General features: G+C 54.8%; 1 protein-coding gene across 2 annotated transcripts in view; it reads left to right on the forward strand.

The window, feature by feature from the left end:
- Positions 1-1,217: 1,217 nt before the first annotated feature.
- The window catches only part of MARK4 (microtubule affinity regulating kinase 4), a 28,790-nt gene continuing 2,439 nt past the window's right edge, over positions 1,218-27,568 (forward strand). Inside the window, exons 1-16 of one of the 2 annotated variants that reach the window (XM_058529576.1) lie at positions 1,218-1,530; positions 5,999-6,199; positions 8,206-8,259; positions 8,349-8,397; positions 9,106-9,171; positions 9,253-9,323; positions 10,456-10,512; positions 12,748-12,984; positions 16,478-16,597; positions 17,015-17,114; positions 18,612-18,721; positions 18,821-18,980; positions 21,425-21,642; positions 24,005-24,108; positions 26,325-26,603; positions 26,753-26,832. In XM_058529576.1, the coding sequence (XP_058385559.1) occupies positions 1,480-1,530; positions 5,999-6,199; positions 8,206-8,259; positions 8,349-8,397; positions 9,106-9,171; positions 9,253-9,323; positions 10,456-10,512; positions 12,748-12,984; positions 16,478-16,597; positions 17,015-17,114; positions 18,612-18,721; positions 18,821-18,980; positions 21,425-21,642; positions 24,005-24,108; positions 26,325-26,603; positions 26,753-26,832 (1,957 nt within the window). In that variant the 5' untranslated portion in view covers positions 1,218-1,479. The remainder of the gene's footprint in view (positions 1,531-5,998; positions 6,200-8,205; positions 8,260-8,348; positions 8,398-9,105; positions 9,172-9,252; positions 9,324-10,455; positions 10,513-12,747; positions 12,985-16,477; positions 16,598-17,014; positions 17,115-18,611; positions 18,722-18,820; positions 18,981-21,424; positions 21,643-24,004; positions 24,109-26,324; positions 26,604-26,752; positions 26,833-27,568) is intronic. The other variant, XM_058529575.1, reaches the window with a different exon arrangement.

Genomic DNA, 27,568 nt, shown 5'->3' on the forward strand with positions numbered 1-27,568 from the left:
CAGGACACTGCTATTATATCATCACACCTATTTTTTAGAAACAGAAACTGAGGCTCAGGAAGGTGGTGAGACACACCAAGGCAGGGTATGGACCCCTCCCAGGGCTGTGTGATTCTGGGGCCAGGGCTACGCATGCCCCTCTTTCTTCCATCCTACCCTGGTCTAGAGGGCACGGGTGGTCCCCACAGCGCTGTGTGACCTCAGCGAAGCCCTTACCCTCTCTGGTCTCAGTTCACCCATCCCGGGAGCAGCCGCGCCCTGCAGGCGGACACCTGCACAGGGTTCCTTTGTACCCGCTTCAGCCCTGCCAGGAAGGCAACGTGCGGATCCCCCCCTCGCTTTAGAGACTGGGAAACTGAGGCCCGGAAAGGGCAAATGCCGGCCCTGAGTCACACAGCTGGACAGAGAGAGCCCTCAGACCCCAGCTGGGGTGCAGAGAGAGGAGACTGCCGCCCACAACCTTGGGGTCTGGAGTTTTCTGGGAGGTGGGAGGCAGCATTGCTGGAGAGGTTGGTCACCCTTCTGCAGCGGCCCCGCCAGCACACCATCCCCCGGCACCCTTAGCCCAGAAAGACGCAGAGACACACAAAAAGAAGACGCTGTGTCCCCACGGGCTTCCTGGGCCCCTTGACCAGGGAGAGGGTGGACTGGCAGGGAGAATGTGAACAGCGCGGGAGGCCTGGTTCCTGCTTCTGGGGGCTTCTCCGCCTCTGCCTCTGCCTCTTTGTATCCCTTCTCTTCACAGGTCTCTGCGTCTCTGTGTGCCTCTCTTTGTCTCTTTCTGTCTCTCCCTCTGTCTCTTTCCTTTCGTTTCTCCCTCCGTCTTTTTGTCCGTCTGCCCTTTGGCTCTCTTTGCATCTCTTTGTGTCTCTGTTTCTCCCCATCTCTTTGTCTCTCTTTCTGTGTCTCTTTATCTCTGCGTCTTTCACTATCTTTCTCCGCGTCCCTGGCGCTCTGCCTTGGCGTTTCTCGCCTCCTCTCTTTCCCGGTGAGTCTCGACTCGCCTGTGAGAACACGCTCCCCATCAACGCGCCCAGACCTGCCTCCGCCCCCAGAGCCCCGGGCCGGCCAGGGCCTGCGCCTTTAAGGGCCGGCGGCAGGGGGCGGGGTCCCGGCGGCCCCGCCCTGCCCGCCCCTCCCCCTGACGTCCCTTCCTCCCCGGCCCCTCCACCGCCTCCCTCCGCCGCCGCCCGGGCCGGCTCCGCGCCCCCTCCCCGGCCCCCGCCCGCTCGCCCGCCGCCCATCTGCCCGCCGCCCCCATGGCGCCCCGGGCCCCAAGTGCGCGGGGCCACTAGGACCCTCGGCGTCCCCTTCCCTCCCCCGCCCTGCCCCCTCTCCCGCGGCGCGAACCCGGGTGTCCACGGCGCCCAGCTTTTGAGCTCGCGTCCCCAGGCCGGCGGGGGGGGAGGGGAAGAGAGGGGACCCTGGGACCCCCGCCCCCCCCCACCCGGCCGCCCAGTGCCCTGGGACCCGGAGAAAATGTCTTCGCGGACGGCGCTGGCCCCGGGCAACGATCGGAACTCGGACACGGTGAGTGGGGCTCGGCCCCTTGGGGAGCCCGGCCGGGTCCAGCCGCCGACCCCCTCGGCCCGCAGTGCCCCTCGCCGCGCGAGCCCCTACCCTCATTTCCCGGGTCCGGCGCGGCCGGCCACCTCCCGACCCCCGCCCGGACTTCCAGGCCTCTCGACCCTCCCCCACTCCTCAGCCCAGCCCGACCCCTGGGGGCGCCCCTCTCTCGGGACCCCTCTCTTGTCCCTTTGCAGACCGCTTCCGCCCGGGTCTCTTCCCTCCAGGAAGCCCCCTCCCCTGCTCCCAGGAGCCCCTCCCTTCTCCGGAGGTTCTTAAGCCCCCTCCCCTCCAGGCCGCCCGCATCCGACAACTCGCCCCCTCCCGGATTTACAGCGCTCCTGACCCCAAGGCCCAGCCCTGGCCCTCTCCCAGGAAGGCCTGGCCCCCTCCTGCCTCTGGCTCCGGCCTTCCCCGTCTGGATCTGGGTGCCGGGCTCCCCAGGAGCCCCCCTCTCCTCATTCCCAGCCCTCCGCCCCTCCAGGGTCTTCCTGGCTCCTGTGGGCACCCTCCTACAGGAAGCCCGTTTCCACCTTTCCTGGGCCCAGGGCCCTTTCTTCTCCTTCAAGGTCTCTCCACTCCCAGGCCTGGTCCCCATCTTCCAAGCAGCCCTGCCCCTGGATTCCTGGCATCCTGGGTCCCCCCAGACGCCCCCCGGACCCTGTCTGGTCTCTTCCTCTCCCAGGAAGCTTTGGCCTCCAACTTCCAGGCCCCCAGCCCAGTCTCGGATTCCTAGGCCCTGGACCAGTCTGACTCCAGGCCTGGTTTTGCCTGTGTTAACTCCTCATCTTCAGGCAAGCCCCCTCCCCGTGCCCCCGACCCCTGATTCCCTCCTAGGTCAGTCCGCTCCTCACAGGACACCATCTCTTCCCCTAGCTCTCCAGGCCCCCATCCCTTCTCCTGCCCAAAGGCCTCTCTCTTCCTTGCTGGAGGTCTGGCCTCCCAGAGAAGCCCCTCCTCAGCTCTGGAGGCCTTCCCCAGCTCACCAGGCCTGGCCCCAGATCCTTCTTCCAGAAGACTCCTGGCCTCCAAGCCTCTGGTCTGGCCCTGGCTCTAAGCCCTCTTCTCTTGGAAGCCGTCTCCCCAAGTTTCTAGGCCTCTTCACCCCCACAAGGCTCAGCCTTTTTCCTCTGGGCTGCCCCTGGCTTAGGAAGCCCCTTCCCTAGGATTTCCAGGCCCCCAGACTTTCTTTGGTTCCAAGGACTGCTTCTAGAAACCCCCTTCTTTGACTTCTAGGAGTTGCCTCAAGACCTAGGCTCCCCGGCCCAGGGATTCTTGGCCCCTGACTTCCACTGCCCTGTGGTTTCAACCCTGCCCGCTATACCCAGGCCCCCGTCCCTACACCGCAGCCCAGAACAACCTGGGGAGACCCCCGCCCATTTCCCTGGTTTCTAATTACTCTCAGTGCTTCTCAAGACCCTCCTACCAACCCATGCCAGACTCTTGCCCAGCTGGGGGCTTTGTCCCTTTACCCCAGGCCTTCTGCCAGGTCCCTGCCCCACCCTCCACCAGCCTCCCTCACCCCAGATCCCCACCAGAGAGATTTATCTCTGCCTCTTCATCTCACAGGACCCTTCCTCACGGAGATCTCCCCCCACCGCCCATCGTGCTATAGGCCAGCTCTGATTTGGAGTCTCCAATAAGATGCCCCCCCCCCCCGACTCCAGCCACTACAGGAAGTGCCAGGGAGCCCACAGGCCTGGGTTCAAATGCTGGCTCTGCCACCGGTTTGCCCTGTGGCCTCAGACTGCTGGTTCTCCCTCTCTCAGCCTCAGTTTCCTGCCCTGGAAAATGGGGATGATCGCCTGAGCCCCTCTGGGGGTTACTCGATGTGATCCGGGTGAAGCCTGGCACCCAGGACGCGCTCCACATGTGCTCGCTGCTATTGTGACTGTGGATATGAGTCAGATTCTCAACCCGGGGCTGCCTTAGTGTGGTGTGAGCTCGCAGGTCCCCTCCGTGCTGGGGACCTCAGTTTATTTATCTCTATATGGGGTTGATGATGGCACCTCCCTGTCAGGGATGTTTTAAGAAGCCAAGGAGATTATGTGACTTAGGCACAGGGCCAGGAATGTGGTATCTGCTATTATTATTATTATTGCTTTGATTATTCAGACAAGCATGGGTTCAAATCTAGTTTCTGTTCCTCCCTAGCTGGGTGACCTCAGGCCAGTGACCTCACCTCTCTGAGCCTCGGTTTCCTCATCTGTGAAATGGAGCTCATAAGCACTTACTCCTCCTTTTGTTGTTCAGATCTGTGCGTAATGGGGATCTGAGGAGCCCTAATCCCCTTCTCTCGTCTCCTCCTGACTCTAGTGTATGAGACCTGCAGGTCAGTCCTGGGGGGGGTCACCTCTGTCCCTCTGGAGTCTGGTGTTGCAGCACCCTCCCCTGCTGTCTGGTTACCATGACAACAGCCAAGTGGGGTTATGCTCCCCCACCCCAGTTCCAGGCCCCTCAGCGCCCAGCCTCCCTGGAGATTTCCTAGCAACAGCCCTGGTGTTGGGGCGCCAGCCGGGCGGGAGGGAGCCGGGCCAGCTGGTGGTGCCGGCCAATTTTAGCTCCCACCCCCGGCCCCTGGGGGCTTTGTCACCCACTGCCCCAGCTGCCCCTTGCAGGGGTTCCTCAGCCCCGCTGCCTTCAGTGGGGTGCCAGCCCCCCCCCCGGTTGTCTCCTCTGGTGCCACCTGATGGCACTTCTTCTCTTGGCCCTTATCTCGCTGGGGATCCGAGGCCTTATCAGCCAGGATCTCCACCTCCCTTCCCACCCTCCCCTGGGAGGACGCCTGGGGTTGTGAGCAGCCCAGTGGGGTGTGGGAAAGAGCTCAGTGCTCAGGAGTCAGCAGGCCGGGGTTCGAAGCCCGGGCACTCTGCCCTGTCTGCCATGGGACCTTGGGCAAGACATTTACCCTGCGTCGGCCTTGGGGTCGCTGTCTGGAGAATGCGGATTGTAATGGGCCCCATGTCGAAGGTCAGGGTGAGGGCACAGAGAGTGGAGGCCGTGTGGTTAGGGCTTCAGCCGTGGTGGTTGTCTTTCTGCCCCTCGTGAACCCACTGTGTGACCTTGACCAGGCCTCTTCTCTCTCCAGGCCTCAGTTTCTCCTCTGGAGTATAAGGCTGCAGGTACCGCCCTCATTGGGCTTCTGTGGGAGTTAAATGCAGAGGAGATGCTTATTAGCCGAGGACATGGCCCACAGTAAAGGCTGCTTAATAAAAATGATGTGGGCGTGTGAGGCAGCGTGCTGTGGGGTGGTGAAGAACATCAGCTCAGGGTAAACTGGGTTCAGATCCCGGCTCTGGGCCTCAGTTTCCCTACCTGTAAAATGGGGATGATGATGTGTTAATGGCCAGTGCTTATTAACCGTTGGTCCTCATCACTGTTAAGTGATCTGGCAGATTCCCTGCGTGGAGCAGCCCCGGGCCCTCATCTGATTGCCTACCCGGCCCGCACTCTTCCTCAGCTCCCTTGTCCTTCTGTCGTCCCCCCCCCCGCCCCCCCAGCCCTGGGAAGGGACAGAGCGGGGTCTGAGCAGAGCTGTCGGGGCTGGGGCGGCTGGCTCCCTCTGTCGCCCGCACCCTGGGCCCCAGAGCTGAAAGGGAGGCACCGTCCCTGGGGCTCACAATCAGGCCAGGGCAGCCTGGAGCAGGCGGGTGACCTGCGGGGGAGAGAAGCCCAGGAGGGACAGGTCGGCAGGAACAGAACGTTGGGGACAGATAGGAGCGATGTCGTGGGAAACAGCGGGTGGGGCGCTGATGGAACTGGGCTGTTGCACAGGGCGGTGGGGGTCCGATGTAGGAAGCAACAGTGTTACCCAAGGAGGGTAACAGGGTGTGCAGCTAGAACATAGGGCAAAATGTCACAGTTACAATGTTTCAAGTCATGTTGGGGGCAGTAAGAATTGGAAAAAAAGGTTAGGGGCAGTAAACTGGGAATACAATGTTGACATTTGGGTTTGGAGTAGATTTGGGGGGCTGGATGAGGACAGGGGATGTTGGAAGCAGCCAGGGTGGGATGGAGCCCTGGGGCAGGCGTGTGGGGCTGGAGCGTCAGGTCCAGATCGAGGTCAATGTTTCTTGGGGCTGAGGGCGGGGCAGCATTTCGAATGAAATATGGTGGAGCTGATGGAGGTTCCAGTGATTAGAAAAGGAAGTTGGTGATGGACTGAGTGCAGAGAGGGCTGAAGGGGAGGCCTGATGCTGGGGCCCTGGAAGCTGCGGAGTGGGGGGCCCTCAGGTTTTTATTCTTGGAGGTGTCTTTTCATAGAGAGAGATGGAGGATCCAAAGGCATCATGCTTCCCTCTGGCCTGGATTTGGAAAGGGTCACGAGGGACCAGTGGCCGTGGCTGGAGTTAATTGCCCCGGCCCCGGGTGCCGCTCAAGGTGAGATTCGAGGGGCACTGCCCGCCACTCACGCTCCATCTCCCCCACCCAGCATGGCACCTTGGGCAGTGGCCGCTCCTCGGACAAGGGACCGTCCTGGTCCAGCCGCTCCCTGGGTGCTCGCTGCCGGAACTCCATCGCCTCCTGTCCCGAGGAGCAGCCCCACGTGGGCAACTACCGCCTGCTGAGGACCATCGGGAAGGGCAACTTTGCCAAAGTCAAGCTGGCCCGGCACATCCTCACTGGCCGGGAGGTGAGTGAGGGGGTGGGCGTGGCTCAGGGCCAAATCCTGCAGCCCTTGTGCTTTGTGGCTGGGGGGGTGGGGGCGAGGTCAGGCTTGGCCCTCATGTTGCTTTGTGACCTCAGGGAAGTCCCTGAGTCTCTCTGGGACAGATCGGAACATCTCAGATTTTTCCAGAATGACCCAAGTGGGAGAAGAGAATCAATTTCAGCCATCCCTGAAATTGTCAGGAAATGTATCCCAGGCAGAGCCATGGGTTGTATTTCTAAGAATTCACACGGCTTTTGTGTCATAACCTGGGCCACCTCCCTGTTTTAATGATGGACTTTGGTTCCATCAAATCATCCAGTGATTTTGATGAGAACACATGAGGTTTATTTGAGTTCTCAATTACACATTGTCTCCCTCTTCCCACCTGGCCTTCCAGAGGGGGCCTGTGTACTGAGGATGGCAACATTATTGCAGATGGGCCCATGCAGACCTTGTAACTAGATATCATGTCTCTAATTCACACTTAGTGGGAAAAAAAGATGGTGCGTGGGTTCATGACTCCTCTGCTCCTTCAATTTTAAAGAAAGTGACTAGAGCAATTTCTTCTGCCCTGGCGCTGTCTACGCCACACATACAAAAGACACCAGGCCCCAATGGTTTTATGGGCAAATTCTCCCAAACATTCCACTTTTATGCCAGTGCTTCCAGAGACTGAGGAAAGACTCTCCACTGCCCAGCTGATTTTATGTGCTATTTCGTGGATGACTGCAAAACAGATAAGAAATAAAATTATGGGCTAGCCTTACACATGATTGCAGATGCAAAAAAAAACAAGACATCAGCACATAGAATCTGGCACATCAGTTCAAGAAAGCTGTGTGATGACAGAGCTGGGTTTATCCCAGGAATGCACAGTTCTTTTCAAATTGACAATTTATTCACATCCTTCGCCACGTTCACAGATTCAAGGAGAGAAACCATATGATCATCTCAATACTGGCAGAAAGAGTTCTTGACAAAATTAAAAACCCATTGGTGAGAATATGGGGAAAGCTAAGGGACCCTCTCCCCCACAGAGAACACGTCATTCCCCTTATGTGGAACTTGAACATGATTCCAGGGGTTTCCGGGAGGACCAGCTTCTGAGGAAATAGGGCCTCACAGGGGAAGAATTCTGTAACCCGTGGATCTGGGGGTGATTTGAGGTGGCCCCAAAACCCTTTGGGAAAACTATAGACTTAGAGCTGATTAGGACTTTTAAAGGCCCCTCACTACTGAAAAACTTACAGTGCTCTAACCCCAGTGTGTAATTCAAAATAAAAACTACAAGTGTAGGGAAAGTTCAGTAACATTCTGATTTTTCAAAAAAGACCTCAGCTGTTTCAAAACTATATATTTTTTAAGTTTTAAGTGTTTAAGAGGTGACTCTATCAGGCTGCATATGTTCAAATCCCAGGCCACAAACTTACCAGCCATGTGACCTTGGCCAAGTGACCAAATGGCTCCGTGCCTCAGTTTCCCAATTTGTGAAATGAGGATAATCCTAGCCCTTACTGAGTTGTTGTGAGGGGTGAAAGAGTTCTCGATTGTAAAGCACACAGATCAGGGTCTTGCACATGTGACTGCTGTAAATGTTAGCTACGGTTATTATTTATTATTCCGCAAGTAGTACTTTCAAAACAAAGATGTGATGGGTGAATGGCCTGAGATGTCCCCACAAAGGGGCCCCCTCAAGTTCTCGGTCACCCTCACACACACTCACACAGGCCCCTGCAGCAGCCCCACCCAGGCTCCACTGTGGAACAGGGGATGTTTCCCTGTAGAAGTAAGGGACACGGTGGCAACAGTATGTGCAAAAGTCCTGAGGCCCAGAGCCCCCAGCCACTAGGAATGGCCCAGGTGGAGGGCTTTCCGTGAGAGTGGGCAAAGGAAGGACATTCCAGAGTGATCTGAGATGGGGGACCTCTCCCAGCTGGAGGGCCTGTGGGACCATGGCTTTTTCCCCCTCTTCCATCTGCCACCTCCAGGTCGCCATCAAGATCATCGACAAAACGCAGCTGAACCCCAGCAGCCTGCAGAAGGTGAGGCGCAGGGAGAGGAAGCAGGGTAGGGGCGAGGTTGGGAAGAGGGTCCTCGAAACCACCCACCCGCATCTTTCTCTTTCTTCCAGCTGTTCCGAGAAGTCCGCATCATGAAGGGACTAAACCACCCCAACATCGGTGAGGAGGGGAAGGGAGTGGACTCAGGCTACTGGCCAGGACACTTGGGAAAGGAGAGAGTCAGGGGAAGGGAGAACTAGCAGTTATAATAGTTAGAAAGCCCTGTTTTCTTTTAGTAGTATCTGTGCTTACTGGCTGTGTGACCTTGGGCAAGTCGCTTAACGTCTCTGAGCCTCAGTCTCCTCCTCTGGAGCAGGGTGATAAGAGGGCTTACTTCAAGGTCATGTGAGGATTGGATAAGATCGTGCATGCTGCATGCAAAACAGTTCAGAGCTACGGAAGCTGGTCTGATTATTGTCATCAGCAGCATCCGTTGTCACTGTCATTATCATTAGGCAGAGGGGGGAGAGAGGGATCTTTACCAAGAGGAGCAGGATTTAGCCTGGTCCAGATGTGGCCGCAGCATTTATTCATCCATTTGTTTGTGGACTCAGTAAATACTTACTGAGTGTTTGCTGTGTGCCAGACACTAGGGAGGCAGTGGTGAGGAAGCAGACACAAATCCTTGGCCTCATAGAGCTGACATTCTTGTGAGAAAGTGGAAAAGTGGGGCCGGGCCGTTTGGAAAATCTTGCCGGCCGTAGGGGGCCATTGAGCGTTCTTGAGTAAGGGGTGTCACGGTCGGTGCATCCACATTGTTACTGAGTGCGGGTGGAGGGTGAGGGGCTCTCCCCGCGTAACCGGCGCCCCACCCCTTGGTCCTTACAGTGAAGCTCTTTGAGGTGATCGAGACCGAGAAGACGCTCTACTTGGTGATGGAGTATGCAAGTGCTGGTGAGTCCCAGCCCCCGCCGCCCTGCCCGCCCGCTGCATCCCCACGCCCCGCCCTGACCCCGCTTGGCCTCTGCCCTGCAGGAGAAGTGTTTGACTACCTCGTGTCGCACGGCCGCATGAAGGAGAAGGAAGCTCGAGCCAAGTTCCGACAGGTCAGGGTCACGGCTGTGGGTGAGGCTGGGAGGGGCGCCCGTGTCCCCGGGGCGGAAGGTCTGATGGCTGGGTGTGGGGCCAGTGACCTGGGGGTGTGGCTTACATCTGGTGGTGGGGGGGAGTGGAAAGTTGGGGTGTCCATGGGTGTGCAAATGCCCGGGTGTGAGATCCAGATGGAGGTGGGCAGGTGCCAGCCGGGGGGCGAGAGGGCTAGGCAGGAAGGTGCCCGGGTGTGCAGGTGTCGGATGTGTGGGTGTGAGAGTGTGCCAGGGTGTAGGCGTGTGACTAAGAGGAGCTGGTGCCAGGGTGCTGAAGTGGGTGAGTGTAGGGCTGTGGGTGAGGAGACATGTGGGGAATGGGTATGTGGGTGCCCGGCTGTCTAAGTGTGTAGATGTGTGGACAGAAGTGTGTATGGCCACCCGGGTGTATGGGTGAGGAGGGCCCAGGTGTGTGTATGTGTTTGTGGGTAAGAGGGCCTGCAGTGTGTGGGCGGCCAGGTGTGTGGGCGGCCAGGTGTGTGGGCGGCCAGGTGTGTGGGCGCCCAGGTGTGTGGGCGCCCAGGTGCGTGGGTAACGGCATGTGGTTTCAGCTGTGTGGCAGTGAGGAAGCCCAGGTGTGTAAGCGGGCAGGAGGGGCCTGCGTGTGGGTATATAGGTTGGTGGACAAGAGACTGTATGGTGTGAGGATGTCGAGGTGGGGGAGAAGGTGCGTGGATGTCCGGGTGTGTGGCAGTGAGGGTGCCCACATATGTAAAAGGACGTGCAGGTGTGAGGGTGTCGGTCCAGGACTGTTCAGCTGCCTGACGCCGCGGTGCTGGGTGGGGGGCTTAAGCCCTGGTGTGCTGGGGCTGCACGTCTATCTACCGGTGTGCGATGTTCTCATGTGTTTCCCGATGTGAAAGTCGGGAGGGGGCTGGTCCTGATGTCTTGGTTCTGACGTCCCTGCTGGAGGGTGTTCTCAAGTCTGGGTGCCTGATAGCGTTTCCTGCTGGGACTGAATCGGGGTGGGAGGCCCAGCATCTTGGCCTGTGCCTGGGGGAGGCCTGGGCCCCGGGGCCTCAGTTGTGAGTGGGTCACAGGGTTGCTAAGGGGCTTGGGGGCCGCAAGTAACTGACCTTCCCCCTCTCCCCAGATTGTATCGGCTGTGCACTACTGTCACCAGAAGAACATTGTCCACAGGGACCTGAAGGTGAGCCCCCCACCCCCCTCCCCCTGCTTGTCTGCAGTCCCCTGGGGTCCCTCTACCCTCCAGCACATCCCCTGCCTGCCCCGTGCTCCTCCCTCAGCGTCCAGAGCCCCTTGACTTGTTCTCAAGCTTTTGTGGCAAAAACAAGGCCAGAGGATGGGGGAGGGGAGGGGGGTAGAGATAGGAGAAGGGAACAAAGGAGAAAGAAACAGTGTCCCAGGACGGCCCTGGACAGTCCCTTGTGTGCCAGACAAGGACACCGGGGCGCGATAAAGAGCTCGTCCCTCTCGGAGCCTCCGGAGCCTGGCCATCTCGCAGACTGTAGGACGTTCAGGATCCTTGAGAGTCGAGGTTATAGAGCCCTGAGTCATCTTGCCTCAGGGTCTTAGGATCACTGGGCGTCTTAGAACTTGAACCCCCGAGGCCAGCGCTGGGCGGGGAGGGGACTCTGCCGGCCTGGACCCTGCTGCCGGCTGGAGCTGAGGTGGGGCAGCCCCTCGAGGCGCTCTGTGTCCCCGGGTCCCCGCTCCACACCTCGCACTGGAGAGACCCCCCCGCCCATCTCAGGACCTCCTGTCTTAGACCAGAGAGAGATGTTTGTATGGCTCTGGTGAGTTGTCCTGACTCTCATTTCTTGAGCACCTACCACATGCCAGGCCCTGTGCGCTAAGGAAGGTCTTCTCAAGGTGTCTGTAGTGGAGGCCCAGGTGTGTTTTAGTGCCTTCCATTCCCCCTCCCTCACGGACAGGTGCTTTTGTAAAGTACAGTGGCAATGAAATGAAAAAAAGATGTATAAGATACAAGCCCAATTTTTTAAGTTATTAGATTCAAAAAACCTCAAATTCCTACTGTCAAATTGCTGTAGAAGTTTCTAGATACTCCCTGTCTCTGTGCTAACCATACAAGGAGGCCTTTTAGGGGCTCTGAGTGCCCTGAAAGGGGGGCGGTCGGTGCCCTAGATGGTAAAGATCTATCAGAGGAGGCACGCCCCCTGGTGGGGGGTCCTGGAAGTGGCTAAAAGGGATTTCAGGATCTGATTAGTTCACCAGGGGGACCAGCCACGGGGACCGACCCAGATGTGGGGTTGTGGCTAGATTGTGAAGCTTCAGATGCCAGAAAGGGAAATGTCGCCCCTGAGCAAGATGCCATCACATTGAGTTTTGGGGGAGATCTCTCTGGAGTGTGTATCTTGTGGGTCTGTCCCCCTGCTGGGTCAGAGGTGGGGAAGGTTGGTACGAAATGCACCAGGAGGTAGGGAGACCAGGAGGGAGCCAGAGATGCTGGAGGCCTGGCTAGGGAAGGGCCAGAGTGGCATGGTCCAGACCTGGGCGACATTTTGAAAGGCGGGTGGTGTGCCGATTTGTAGTCAGAAAGCTGGACAATGCAGGATGCTGGAACCTCCTTCCACGCTCAGGCCGTGGGGAGGCCAGTCTTCTTTTGGATTCCAGCGAGGTGGCCCCCCTGAACCTCAGTTTCCTCGTCTGTGAAGTGGCTCTTACAAGAACACATGCCACTAAAAGCAGACCAAACCTCATAACAATAGGAGGCATTTACTGAGTGCTGACTCTGTCCCCTCACTGTGCTGGGCACTTGACGTTTATCCCCACGACTGCCTATGAGGCAGGTGCCGTGATGACCCTCAGTTTACACATAGGGAAACTGAGGCACAGAGAGGGCTGGTAACCCACCAAAAGTCACACAGCGAGTGGGTGGTGGAGCTGGGATTCGAAGCTGGGATTCTTCCAGAATCTGTACTCTTAACCCTACATTATGCAGCCACTCTTATAAATGATAGTCCACGCAGCCCAGCGCATAGTAGGTGCATAGTAAGTATTAGATAAAGTTCCTGTTTTCATTGTTGTCAGTCTTAGCAGTCCTCTTTTTTTCTCTTCTGCTGGGTAAACTGAGGCTCAGAGAGAGGCAGGAGATTGCCTGAGGACCCCCCTGCAGACCACATGGGATAATAGTAGCTAAGGTTATATAGCGCTTACTGGGTATAAATGTTCCAGGCCTCTCACGTGGATTAACTCATTTAATTCTCAGACAGCACCGTGAGGTAGGGACGTGGTTGTCCCCATTCTGTGGATGAGGAACCCGAGGCCTAGAGGGATAAAGTCACTGCTCAAAGTCACACCGAGAGTGGGGACAGGGCCACGGTCGGTCCAGGCAGGCCAGCTCTGGAGGCTGTGTGCCCGTCTGCCACGCACGCCCACCCTCTGCCCTGTCCCTTCCCCGCAGGCCGAGAACCTCCTGCTGGACGCCGAGGCCAACATCAAGATCGCTGACTTCGGCTTCAGCAACGAGTTCACGCTGGGCTCCAAGCTGGACACGTTCTGCGGGAGCCCGCCGTACGCCGCCCCGGAGCTGTTCCAGGGCAAGAAGTACGACGGTCCCGAGGTGGACATTTGGAGCCTCGGTGTCATCCTCTACACCCTTGTCAGCGGCTCCCTGCCCTTCGACGGGCACAACCTCAAGGTGCCGGGCGGGGCCGGCGTGGGGGTCTCACTCTCCCCGGGAGGGTCTCTGCAACCCCACAACCAGGCCCCCAGCCCCCGCACACCTCCTCTGCAGGGGGCCAGAGGGGCAGGGCTGGCCTGCGGTCACACGGCAGGATGGGGGTCAGGCAGGACCCAGGTCCCCACGGCCATGCGGCAGCCCAAGTGGACCACACTGTGTCGGGGTTCAGGGCACAGGCTGTGCAGCTGTTAGGCTTGAGTTCAAATCCTGGCTCGCTCACTCATTCACTCATATGTATTTTTGGCCCACCGTCGATGGGTCTGGGAGTTTTAGATTTTGCAGAGGACCAGAGAGGCAACAACCCTGCCTTCAAATGTTCTGCACATAGTCGACCCTCGAAAACACGCTAAGTGGGAAAAGCCAGTCATAAGAGGCCGCCGGTTGTATGATTCCATTAATAAGAAATGTCCAGAAGAGGCAAATCCATGTTGACAGAAAGCAGACTAGTGGTTGCCCAAGTCTAGAGGAAGATGGGGGAGTTTGAGATCAGAGTTTATTTTGGGGTGATGAAAATGTTTTAGGGGCCTGGCCCCGTGGCCGAGTGGTTAAAGTTCTGCGAGCTCCACATCGGTGGCCCAGGTTCACAAATTCGGATCCCGGGCACAGACCTACTCCATTTGCCAGCCATGCTGTGACGGCGACCCACATACAAAAAAATAGCGGAAGGTGGGCACAGATGTTAGCTCAGGGCCAATCTTCCTCAAGCAAAAAAACAGGCGAATCTTCCTCAGCAAAAAAAAAAGTTCTAAAGTTGATTGTGGTGATGGTTGCACAACTCCATGAATGCACTAAAAACCGTTAAATTGTGCGCTTAAAAAAAAGTTCCTGCCCTCGTGGGCCAACACTCCAGCAGCAGGTGGAAAGCATGAGGTGAGTTGTAGTGTTGCGTGTTTTTTTTCCCTTGAGCTTTTTATTTGGAAACATTGCCAGTCTGCAAAACAGTTGCAAGAGTAGGACGAACCCGTGGTAGCTTTCAAGAGATGCACCAATTGCTAGCCTTTGACCCATTTGTCGTATCTGACTGTGTATGCACGTGGTATCGTTGTCATCATCGTTAGTGATGGAATATTCCAGAGTTAGTTGCAGATACGATGTTCTCTTATCCCTAAAGGCTGCATACAGCATGTACCTCCTGAGACGGGGCATTTTCCTGTCCACGATCACACTCGGGCATTCAGCATCAATGCAATCCTGGCCTCTCTCAGCCCTGGTCCATATGCTCAGATTTCATCAGACGTCCCAAGAATATCCTTGGGGGCTGTTTTTTGTCTGGCTCCAGCATCCACGCAGAACCCTGCATTGCATTCTGTCATCCTGTCTCTTTAGCCCCTTCTCTTCTGGAATGGTTTTTCTGGGTCTCCCATGACACAGCATTGTGGGCACGGTCAGGCTGGCAGGACCGCCCTCAGTGTGGGTTGCCCGGTGGTTCCTCGTGGTTGGAGTGCCCTGGTGCATCTCGGGCGGGAACTCCGCAGAGAAATGCTCAGTCCTGTTCCATGTGGCCTGTGAGGAGCGTTCGGGAGGTCAGGGAAGTCCCTGCTGAGGACAGGCCATCAGAGCGGAGACCTGAGTGATGACGAGGAGGGACCCCCTCCTTGCCAGTGGCCTCGGCCGGCCCTCTGAGCCTCAGTCTCCCCCTCTCCTCACTAAGGACCATAAAGTACCAACCTCACAGCAGCGAGTCCTCGAGACCAGGTGTGCAAAGTGCTCACTGTCACAGAAGAATCTTTTGGAGCCCTGAGCATGAAACCAAGAGACCTTTTCAAAGGGCCAGGCTGGCATCACGCCTGCCCCAGGCCCTGTCACCTCCTCGTGTCCTGGTTTCCCCATCAGGCGCCCCAGGGCTTGCTGGGCGAAGGAGACACACAGCTGGAGACAGATCCTGGTTCTGTCATTTCCTTGCTGAGTGACCTTGGACAAGTCCCTTCTGAGCCTCAGTTTCCCCACCTGTAGGTGGGGACATAAAGAGTATCCACTTACAGCCAGACTGGGTGTGAAAAGCCCTTCACCAGGACTTAGCGTCTGGCCAGGGCGTCACACTCGGGAGCCACTCGGGAGGTGCTGGCAGCGGCCCGCTGGTTGCTGCTCGCCATCACGTGACAGGCGGTGTGGTACTGTGGTTACACAGCACAGCCTCCGGAGCCCGACCGCCTGGTTTCGAACCCTAGCCCTGCCACTTCCTGGCCACACAATCCCAGGACGGGTGACTTAACCTCTGGGCCTCAGTTTTCTCATCTGGAAAATGGGCATCATAACGCATGGTGAAGGCAGATGTAATATGCGTAAAGACGGCTGCCCGGCTCAGGCTGAGTGCTCTGAAAGTGACGCTCGTCAGTATTCAATATTCACGACCCTCCGGCGGTGATGGCCTGCAGACCCGAGAAGCTCCCCAGGCGCATGCCTCTTCCAGCCCTTTTAGGAGAATGTCCCAGAAGGGAGCTCCCAGCCCGGTCCCCGGCACAGGGCTCCACCCCAAGAGACCCCCCCGTCTCCCCATTCATCACCCCCTCCATTTTCTGTCTCCTGAGTCCTTCATCCGGGATGGAATGGGCTCTCCCTGGTCTGCCATGCCATGGAGCGTGGAGTTTATTTTCTCTTTCACAGCCTCTGCTGGGCCCCTTGTAAAAGTCACCTAAAATAAATGGTCAGGGCCGAGCCCGGTAACGTAGTGGTTAAGTTCCGTGTGCTCTGCTTCAGCAGCCTGGGTTCACAGGTTCAGATCCTGGGCACGACCTATAGCACTCGTCAGCCATGCTATGGTGATGACCCACATACAAAATAGAGAAAGATGGGCACAGGTGTTAGCTCAAGGCCAATCTTCCTCAGCAAAAAAAAAAAAGTCAGCATATAAATCAGCACTTGTCCTTTGAGACTGCCAGGGCCCCGTAGCCGTTTGAAAAGGCGCCCTGTCTAGGGGAGGAGGGAGGTCCGGGGTGGGCTGGAACCCCTCCATCCTCTTTTGTGAACCTGATGTGTAAATAGCACTTGCTCTGGGCCTGACACGTGCGGCATTTATTTCTACAAACTCACTCACACCCTGGCCTGGGAGGTGGGCGTGATCCGTGGTTCCAGATAAGGAAGTGACGGGGCCCCAGAGGCTGACTCACCGGCCCGCCTCCCCTCTTATCTGGCTCACAGAAGTCACTTTCTCTGGAAGATTTCCTCTGAATGAAGTTACGGAGCTTTAAAAGAAAAACATTTTTTTAGTTGCTGCATCTAATACAGTGTTCCCATTTTACAGATGGGAAACTGAGGTCGGGAGAGAGCAGTGGGGTCCTGCCCACCTTGTCGGGGCTGAGACTTGGAGCTCCTGTCGCTTCTGTGGGGGGTTGAGAAAAAGATGAGTGAGAGTGTGTGTGTGTGTGTGTGTGTGTGTGTGTGTGCGTGTGTGTGCGTGTGCGCGCGCGCGTGTGAGAGAGAGACCCCGCCCCCAGTAACCCCGTCCCCGCAGGAGCTGCGGGAGCGAGTCCTCAGAGGGAAGTACCGGGTCCCTTTCTACATGTCGACAGACTGTGAGAGCATCCTGCGGAGATTTTTGGTGCTGAACCCAGCTAAACGCTGTACTCTCGAGGTAAGCCCCAGCCCCGCTCTTCCTGCCCTGTGCCCACCTGCCTGGAAGGTGGGGGAGACAGGCAGCCCGGGAACAGCCTCCCGGGCCTGTCCCAATGCCACCCCCACCAGCCTCGCCCACTCCCGGCCATGCCCGTAATTAGCTAATGAGTTCCCAGGGTAATCACAAGGTGCCGAGGCCCCAGATGATGCGGAGGAGGGAGGTTGGCACTGGGAGGCTCCGGCTAAGGGGGGGCGGGGGGCGGGGGACGAGGAGGTGCTAGTTCAGAAGCCCTGGATTCTGGGGTATTAGGCCTTGGAGGTGGGGGACAGGGTAGATGGCCCCACTTGGGGGCCTACCTGGGAGGTGGTGAGCTGTATTTTTTTCAGTTTCTTTGACACCCGTCTCCCTTGCCTGTCCTGCTCCTGGTTCCTTCAGCAAATCATGAAAGACAAATGGATCAACATCGGCTATGAGGGTGAGGAGCTGAAGCCATACACGGAGCCTGAGGAGGACTTCGGGGACACCAAGCGAATCGGTGAGGGTTGGGGGGCCGCAGAGCTGGGGGTGGGAGCTTCCCAGCGCCTACCCCTCTGGTTAGTGCATCAGAGAAGTTTGCGAGGCAATTAGGGAGAGCGGAGAAGTCCAGGCTCCAATCCTTGTGCTGCTGCTTTCTAGCTGTGTGGCCTTGGGCAACTGGCTTCCCCTCTCTGGGCTTCTATTTCCTGATCTATAAAATGGGATAATCGTAGAAGCTGTCTCATGGGGTTGTCATGAATATTAAATGAGTTCATCTACATAAAGCGCTTATATTGGATGTGTAATAAGTGGTGATGTGTGTTAGGTTTGACTATTAAGACACAAAAAGAAATCGTAGGTCACTTCTAGAAGAGTTTGCTCACAAGCCATCAGTAATCTGTGTGTTTGGGGAAACCCCCACCTTGACACATGCCTCACTCACTACACCTATGGTCCCCCTCCTTCCATCCTGGAACCCACAAATTCTTGACCCCTAAGGCATTCATTAGCCTTGGAAGTGCCCCTTAGGAGCCATCCACTCACCCTCCATTCTACAGCTGAGGAGACTGAGGCCACTATCAGAGCTGGCTGCATTAATCAGGACTTTGTGGTTGCGAATAACAAAACCCAAGCTGATCTGGCTTAAACCAGATAATAATAATTTGAACCATGTGAAATTGTCATTTTTATAGCTCAAAAATTGTCAGTACCAGCAGTTTCATGTGGTTTAATTTAATACTGATAAGTTATTCATCACATAACTAAAAAGGCCAGGGTATGTTGGCCTTCAGGCACAGCTGGATCCAGGTGCTCAGAGGCAGTTGTTGGTAATCTTCTCAGTGGTGGCTTCTTTCCCAAGCAGCTCGCCCCCAAGGAGCAAGCTGGCAACAGCATATCCTAGTGGCCTGGACAATGCATCAGAAAGATAGGCCACTTTCCTAATGTTCCAATAGAAGCCCTAGGCTGGTGCCCATTGGCTACCCCTGAACCAATCAGTTTGGCCTTGGGGATGGAACACTCTGATTGGCCAGAAGTGGGTCATATGCCCTCCCTGAGGCAATCAGTGTGGCTTTGGGTGTGAAGTGTTCTGATTGGCCAGATGTGGGTCATATGCCTGCTCTGAACCAATCAGTGTGGCGTTGGGGATGGAACACTCTGATTGGCCAGAAGTGGGTCATATGCCCTCCCTGAGGCAATCAGTGTGGCTTTGGGTATGAATTGTTCTGATTGGCCAGATGTGGGTCATATGCCTGCTCTGAACCAATCAGTGTGGCCTTGGGGATGGAACACTCTGATGGGTCAGACCTGGGTTATATGCCTGCCCTTTGGGCTCAGAGCAGGCAGGAGTCAGCCAGGTGATGTGAGCAAGGAAAGACTGTTCTTCCAAGGAAAATGAGGGTGCTGCTGGCAGAAGGGGGAATGGATACTGGACAGGCCAAAGAGCTATGTGACGCAGAAACGAATGGAAGGGAAGAGTCTGGGGTGACTGACCCTCCTTTCCATGCCCCTCTCCCAGAGGTGATGGTGGGTATGGGCTACACACGGGAAGAAATCAGAGAGGCCTTGACAAGCCAGAAGTACAACGAAGTGACCGCCACCTACCTCCTGCTGGGCAGGAAGACTGAGGTCAGAGGGCGCCAGGGGCATTCGGGATGCCCGGGGTGGAGGGACTTCAGGGACTTCAGGGACAGGGGCTGAGGCTCCTCGTCTGTCATCTTCCCGCAGGAGGGTGGGGACCGGGGCACCCCGGGGCTGGCCCTGGCACGGGTGCGGGCGCCCAGCGACACCACCAACGGAACAGCCTCCAGCAAAGGCACCAGCCACAGCAAAGGGCAGCGGAGTTCCTCCTCCACCTACCACCGCCAGCGCAGGCACAGTGACTTCTGTGAGTACCCGCCCCACGCCCTCACACACCGTCTCCGGCCCCAGTGCCTCAGACCTGCGTCACGTCAGAGTTCTCAGGCTGCAAGCAACAGAAACCCGCTCAAGCCAACTGCAGTAAAGGGAGGAATTTCTTATAAAGGAGCAGGGGCATTGCATGGGACTTGGAGCCAGCCAGGCTCAGGAAGGGATTAGAAACTGGAAAGGCAGCCAGACCCAGAGCAGACACTCTTGTGTCTTGCTTCCTCTCTGCCTGTCTGGTTTTTTCCTTTCTCTCTTACTTATCTCACCTGATCTTTTTCCCAATCTCTCAGCTCCTTCCATCTCAGTTTTAGAGACCAGCCCAAATGGCAGCTGGAATCTCTTTGGTCCACTTGTCAGGGATGGAACTCTGATAGCAGGGTCCAGTTGGGATTAATCCATTTCGACTAGGATGCAGGAGGACACATTGTACAAAGTGCGTGCTGAGAGCTTGCCCTCTGGCCTCTCCTCCACACTGAGATGAGGGGAGGCCCTTACTAGTGGAAAGGGGCTGGGCAGACACCTAATTGTACTCCACGTTCTGCAACTGACAGATATCTCATCGCCTGCAGAAAATAAATAGACACCGTCACCACCACCACAAATTAGGCGTGGAAACTTCCAAGAGGTCTCTTACCTACACCTTCATCAAATATTAATCCTCTGCACTATTTTTTATTGAGATATCATTCACATACCATACAATTCACCCATTTAAAGTGTACAGCTCAGTGGTGTTGGTATATTTACAGAGCTGTGCATCCATCACCACAGTCAACTTTAGAACATTTTCAAGACCCCAGAAAGAAACTACACAACCCTTAGCCATTGACCCCCAATCCCCCATCCACCCTAACCCCCAGCCCCTGACAATTACTAGTCTATTTCCTGTCTCTATAGATTTCCCTATTCTGGACATTTCATATAAATAGAATCATGCACCATGTGGCCTTTTGTGTCTGGCTTCTTTTGCTTAGCATGTTTTCAAAGTCTATCCATGTTGTGGCCTGGACCAGTCCTTGATTCCTTTTCATTGCCAAGTAATATTCCATTGTGTGAATACACATGGATATACCGGCTGTTTATCCGTTCATTAGCTGATGGATATTTGGGTTGTTTCCATCTTGGCTATTGTGAATAGTGCTGCTGTGAACATGTCTGTACGGGTTTTTGTGTGAGCGTATGTTTTCATTTCTCTTGGGCATTTACCTAGGAGTGCAATCGCAGGGTCACGTGATAACTCTGTTTAACGTTGTGAGGAATTGCCAGAGTGTTTCCAGCTCTCCGTTGTTTTTGCAGCCCCACTTCTCTGCAGGGGTAGAGTTCTTTACTCGAGGGTGGGACTTCAAGTCCCTAAGAAGCTTGGGACTCCAACATCCTATGGTTAGAACGTGGTAACCTTTTAAATGCCCACATGGAGACTGTCTAGGTCCCAGGGGTTCTGGGGTGAAGGATTGTTGATGGGCCCCCTGTCGGTCCTTGTAGAGCTCTCAGCCTATTGTGGTTCTGGGACTTTCAAGCATTAGCTTTCCTGAGAATTTCACACACAGAAGTTCTGACTGTTTGAAGTTCTACACATTTAACCCCCTGGTTCTAAGACCGTAAATTCCAAAGATATTCTAAAGGACCAGATTTGTTTTTGAAACTAATACAGTCATGTCCTTAAAATTTGGTAGGGAAGAAGGTAGACAGTAAAAAAGTCTCCGTCCTACACATTTCTCCCAGCCACCAGCTCTCCTTGGAGGCAGCCACTGTTACTGGTTTTATATGGATTCTTTTGGAGAGATTTTATTTATACATAAATATATAAAGAGATAGATGTGAAAAGGAGAAAGAGAAAAAGAAAAGAGATATATAAAGATACATAAATATAATATTCTTATATTAATATATTTTAAAGAAAATGTTCTCCACTTTTAATACAAATGATAATCTATTGGAGGTATTCATATATAAACAAATAATGCAGATAAATAGATACATATAGATATACATTATCCCCATTTTTATACAGCACACCGTAGGCCTCACACCTTGCCTTTTCTGCTTTACAGTCTAGCTTGATGATCATTCCATATTGGTACATAAGGACCTTCCTCGTTATTTTTTATAGCTGCGTAGTATTCCATCGTGTGGAAATATCTTGATTTATTAAGCTGTTCCCTTATTAACGGGCATTTAGGCTGTTCCCAATCTTTTGGCCTGAAAAAAAGAATGACGCAATGAATAACCTGTCCGTGCATCGTGTCATTTATGTGGAGTTTCTGGGTCAGTGTATGTGTGTGTGTCATTTGCACAGATATAGTCAGAATGGCCTACACAGAGATCGTAGCCTGTGCGAGGAATTCTAAGGTCCCAAGGATCACCCAGAGTAGGTCCTGGCTTTTCCAGGTGATGCCAGCCCTCACTGTCCCCTCCCTCCACCAGGTGGCCCATCCCCCGCCCCCCTGCACCCCAAGCGCAGCCCGACCAGCACGGGGGAGACGGAGCTGAAGGAGGAGCGCCTGCCAGGCCGGAAGGCGAGCTGCAGCGCGGCGGGCAGCGGGAGCCGAGGGCTGCCCCCCTCCAGCCCCATGGTCAGCAGCGCCCACAACCCCAACAAGGCAGAGATCCCAGAGCGGCGGAAGGACAGCACGAGCACCCCTGTGAGTGGCCAGGGTGCGGGGGCCGGGCTGGGGGTGCCACCACCCGTGGCCCGACCTGCAGACGCCACCTGGTTCACATTTTTCACACCCTGCTGTTCCCCGTCATGTTCCCCAGACCAGCACGCAGGACCCCTTGCTACAGCCATTCATTCATTCATTCAACAGACATTTATTGAGTGCTGTTTGCTTGAACTTCTACCTGATGCTAGGGTATAAGTTAGCATCATGTCGGAAGGAAGGACTGTACTTGCTTTAGCAGGAAGGATTTAATACAGGGAATTAGGCGCTTACAGAATTGTAGGGAGCACCGGAGGAGCAGACAGCACACAAGACCCACAGGAATGACACGTCGACACAGCAGAACTCACCCACCAAGGGAGCTGCCACCCTGAGGCCACCTCCAGCACCGTGAAATTCAAGAACACGTGGTCACGGCTGCCGTCCAAGACTCAGAGACTCCATCCTCCACCAGCAGGGCCCCTTGACGCCCAGAGGCTGGGAGAACAGGCACAGGGACCCCGCTGAAGCAAAGACCCTCATCTCGTGACCTTGCCTGTGTGAGCTGAAGTCAAAGGGCACAGGAAGGTGCCTGCCACCCCATCTCCACCTTCCAAATCTTCATGAATGCAAAGATTGGCAGAAGCCATGTATGTGCAGACCCTGAGCTGCAGAGTCTGGGAAATGTAGTCTTTGGCTTTCCTGCTTCTGCAGCTCTCTAGAATGGGAGGTTGATGGAACCAAAATAGCCTTAACCTCGGGAGACAAGGGTCGAGGCAAGGTACAGGAAAGTGATCAGGACTCTGCAGCCACAGAGAAGAGTGTGAGTTTGATTACATTGATGAGCTATGTGACCTTGAGCAAGTGACTTCACCTCTCTGAGCTTCAATGTTGCATCCTGTGAAATGGGCTCATCAGAGAACTTGGGTTGTTGTGAGGGTCTTGTGAGATCTTGTACATAAAGTACTTCACAGAGTGTCTGGCTCAGTAAGCACTCCATGAATGAGAGCTATTGTTATTGTTAAAATAAACCCACACCTTGAGAAGCTAGAAGAGGAACAGCAAATTAGCCCCAAAAGAAGTAGAAGGAAGGAAATAATAAAAAAAATCAATAAAGAAGAAAACAGATGTATTCTAGAGAAAATTGCCAAAGCCAAAAGCCGGTTCTTGAAAAGATGAATAAAATCAGTGGACCCCTAGCAAAACTGATTAAGAAAAACAGACAGCAAACATGAATTACTAATATCAGAAATGAAAACGAGAACTATGTTCTGACAGAAAAAGCAAATAAGAAGGTATTAGGAATGATTTTATGCCAATAAATTTGACAACTTTGATAAAATGGACAGATGTCTTTAAAAACACAGTTTACCAAAACTGACATGAGAAGAAATAGAAAACCTGAACAGTCTTATACTCTTGTTAAATTGACTCCAAAATTTAAAACTTGCCTGTAAAGAAAATTCCAGGCCCAGGTAGCTCTAACTGGTGGAATTCTTGGAAATAGTGAAAGAAGATGTATTACCGATTTTAGACAAACTTCCAGAGGATAGAAAAAGAGGGACCACTTCCCAGCATATTTTATGAGGCGACATAGTCCTGGTGTGACGTTCCCTGTCCTCAGAGAGCTCCCAGTCCAGTCCGGGGTGGGGACGTATATGTGAACAGACACTGACAATGCAAATGATCTAGGCTGCAGTGGAGAGCCCAGAGGAGGCCCCTGACTCAGCCTGGGACGGAGAGTGGGGTATATGATGAACTGACACCTGAAAGATACAGAGGAGGGAGGTAGGATGAGACAGCATGTGCAAAGGCTAAGAGGAGAGACAAAATGTGGCATGAATGAGTATGTTAGACAAAGTTTGGGGGCTGGCCCCATGGTCTAGTGGTTAAGTTTGGCACCCTCTGCTTCGGCGGCCTGGGTTCGATTCCTGGGCACGGACCTACACCACTCATCAGCCATGCTGTGGCGGCAACCCACATACAAAATAGAGGAAGATTAGCACAGATGTTAGCTCAGCGTGAATCTTTTTCGGCAAAAAAAAAAAAAAAAGTGTGATGTGGCTAAACTGTACCAAAGTGGGGTAGAGCTGGGAGAGGAGAGGGGGACAAGGCTGCCTCCTGGAAGCCTTCCATGACCCGCTCTCCTCTCGGCTCCCGTGGCCTCCTGTGACTCAGCTGACATTGCTGGGATGGCCCATTAATGGGCCACACCGTTGGGCCCCATGGCCCGGAGGGCTGCTCACTCTCGGTTCACACGCAGGCCACTGCCTCATTCATAATGAGGGAGGCCAGAGAGCGTAAAAAGGGGGAGTTAGGGGTGTCCCTTCGCCCCCTCACTCCCCTCCTGGCATGTCTCCTGCAGAACAACCTCCCACCCAGCATGATGACCCGCAGGAACACCTACGTCTGCACAGAACGGCCGGGGGCTGAGCGTCCGTCGCTGTTGCCAAATGGCAAAGAGAACAGGTACAGAGAGGAGGCAGCAGTGGGGGGCGGGGTGGGGAGCAGGGTGTAGGTGAGCAGGACCCCCCTTGATCTAAGACGATAGACACTGGGGAGGGGTGCCATGGGGGGGACTGGGGCATGTATGTGTCTGCCCTGCTCTTGCCAGAATCTACCCACATCCTCCCCCTCCCAGACGCCCCTGGAAATCCTCCCCCCTTAATTAATTAGTCATCAACACCAGGAAACCAGTCTGCCCTGTTCTCCACCCACCAGCCTTGGGAACCTGAGTTGATTTTTTTTTTTTGAATGATCCATTTTTAGAACTTGAGAGAAGCCCCAGAATGGCACAGCTTCAGCATCCTCTGGTTGGCTGGTTTTCAAACTTCTTTGCCTGAGTCTCTTCGGTCTCTGTCAGCTGGGAAGTGAGGGAAACCAGTGCAGACGGGCTGGAGCCTAAAAAGAGAAGGAATTAGTTCATAGCACAGTTCAAGTCCAGGAGGGGGGCAGGCTTCTGGATAATGCCACACTCACCTGCCAGGACTGTAGGGCGTGATGCCGAGGTGCACTCTGGGAGACACCTGATAAAGGGAGGCAGAGAGATGGAGTGATGGAGACAGGGAATCTGTGGCTATTCAGCTCTGGGTTCCAAATCTTGCCTCTGCGCTCAGCTAGCAGGATTACCTTCGACAAGTCTCTGAGCCTCTGTTTCCGCCTCTGTAAGATGGGGCTGAGGTTCTCTGCCTCCGGGCCCCCTTAGAGGGACCCAGTGGAGATCAAGTGTGTCCTGTACCTGGCACAGGATCTGAGACATAGTAGGCATTCCATGCCTAAGAGCTTTTTTTGTGGTTATTAAATAAAAATAGTAATAGCTGACATTCGTCAAGTAGTTATCATGTGCCAGGCCTCTGCATATTGGCTGGTTGAATGCCCCTGACAGCTCTGTGAGGTAGATCGTGGTGTCTCCGTTTTACAGCTGAGGAAAGGAGGCACAGAGAGGTTAAGTAACTTGCCCAAGGCCACACAGCTGATAAGGAGCAAAGATTCCCAGACTGACTCCAGAATCTGTATTTGTAACTGCTGTAAGGCATGGCCTTCCAGTTCCGGTCAACAGATGGTGTATAGTTGGATTATAGACTCAGCTGCTGTAACAAAGAGACCCCAGGTACAGTGGCTTCAATGGGATGGAGGTTTAGTCCTCTGTGATGTAACCAGCCAGAGGTAGGCGGGTGGGGTCCTCCAAGGGCCCAGGTTGATTCTGCCAGTCTCAGCATGAGGCTCCAGCTCTGAGTCTGAGGCTGCTACGTCAGATGCCACCATTTCCCAACCAGCAAGAGGGGTGGAAGGAGAGTGGAGTGCAAACTGCCTTCTTTTTAGAGGCATGACCCAGAAATGGTACAAAGCACTTCTGCTTGTATCCCATTGGCTAGAACATAGTCACATGACCACCCCTAGCTGCAAAGCAGGCTGGGAAGTGTAGTCTCTGGCTGGGTGGCAATGTGCAGTGCTCATGCTCTTAGAGGTTTGGTTACTAAGAGTAAAACAAGGATGATGGATTCTGGGGGAGAGGTGGAGGCATCTGACACAGTCAAGCTTCCCTCTTTGAGATCCAGGATGGTCCTGGGGTGGCTGGAAGAATAGAAATTGGAGGTCTGGCCCCTATTGTCAGGACTGGAAGGGCCAGAGGGGTTGGAGGAGGGTCTTGGGACAGTGGAGCTACCACTGTCCACAGAGCATCTTGAGAAAGTTAGGAAGAAAGTCTCTTCCTCTTTATTTTCACGTGTCGAAAAATTGTCATAATGAATATAGGTACCCTTGACGTTCACATCTATTCCTTTTCTGAATTTGAATAACGAAAGTTCAGATAGCAAAGTGTTTGCAGAGTTGATTTGGTCCTGAGATTTGGATGGCAAATAGTTAAGAGATTCATCCAAAAATGTATTTGAATCTATTTATTGCTGCGTTTGGAGAGAGGAGGGTTGGGATGGGGACAATTGGGAGGGCGTAGAGTTTGAAGAAAGGACAGTTTGGAGGAGGGGTGACTTAAGAGGGGAGAGAAGTTGGTAAAATAATACTAGGGTTGTCTAGTACACAGCCCGCACAACCGTACCTGGCAGCCCTGTCTCTGAGCTCTAGGTTGGTTGAGGTCTGGTCTCAGGATAGGACAGTGAAGAATCAGAGGGACTGGGGCCTTGACCTGCCTCAAGGCCCCACTCTGACTTGTCCGTCTCTGCCCACAGCTCGGGTACCCCACGGGTGCCCCCCGCCTCCCCCTCCAGTCACAGCCTGGCTCCCCCATCGGGGGAGCGGAGCCGCCTGGCACGCGGCTCCACCATCCGCAGTACCTTCCACGGTGGCCAGGTCCGGGACAGGCGGGCAGGGGGCGGGGGAGGTGGGGGCGTGCAGAATGGGCCCCCCGCCTCTCCCACGCTGGCCCACGAGGCCACGCCCCTGCCCACCGGGCGACCCCGCCCCACCACCAACCTCTTCACCAAGCTAACCTCCAAACTGACCCGAAGGTGAGCCTCATGGGACACGGGGTGTGGGGAGTGGGATGGGGGGCTGATGGGGCCTAACCTGTCTTCTCCTCTGCTCTGCCTCCTGTGCCCCCACATCTCCTTCTCTTCCTCCTCCTCTGTCACCCTTCACCTGCCTCCTCACGCTGCAGGGTTACCCTCGATCCCTCTAAACGCCAGAACTCTAACCGCTGTGTTTCGGGCGCCTCTCTGCCCCAGGGATCCAAGATCAGTAAGTCCCGGCCCCCTCTACTCTCCCTGGCTCTGCCTCCCTGTCTGCATGTCCCATCTGTGTGTGCAGGCATGGGGGGACGGGGGCTCTGGGAGCGGGGAGGTGTTCTGTATGTGGGATGTCGTTCATTTACTCACTCCTTTGATAAACAATTATCCAGCCTCTGGAGCCGGACTCTTGAGTTTCAGACCCCAGCTCCGCTGGGTGCCGTTGAGCAAGTCACTCAACCTCTCTGGGCCTCACTTTCCTCTTCTGTAAAATGGGGATGGTAATAACAGTACCTTCCTCATAGGGTTGTCGTGCGGGCTAAATGAGGTGATCTATGGACTGAGCTCAGAATGTCGCCTTGGAAAATGCTTTATAAATGTTTGCTATTATTATTCACTGAGCACCTACTGTGTGCCTGGTGCCATCCGGGGCTCTGGAGTAGTGCGTGAACAAAATGTGTAAAATCCCTGCCCAGGCAGAGCCGACATTCTACTAGGAGACCCAGACAGTAAACAATAAATAAATAAGATATATAGACTATCAGATAGTGACAAGTACTAAGGAGAGAAATAGACAGGGAAGGGGGGTCGGGGTGTGGAGAGGGAGGACGCAATTTTAAATGGCATGGTCCACTAAGGAGGTGTCATTGAAGCAAAGCCTGAAGGAGGGAGGTGTGTGTGTGTGTGTGTGTGTGTGTCCACGTCTTTCTGTATGTAGGTGTTTGTGTTTCTGCCCACCCCCTTTCTCT

This window comes from Diceros bicornis, chromosome 34 (genome assembly GCF_020826845.1).
Source record: "Diceros bicornis minor isolate mBicDic1 chromosome 34, mDicBic1.mat.cur, whole genome shotgun sequence".
Lineage (NCBI taxonomy): Eukaryota > Metazoa > Chordata > Mammalia > Perissodactyla > Rhinocerotidae > Diceros > Diceros bicornis.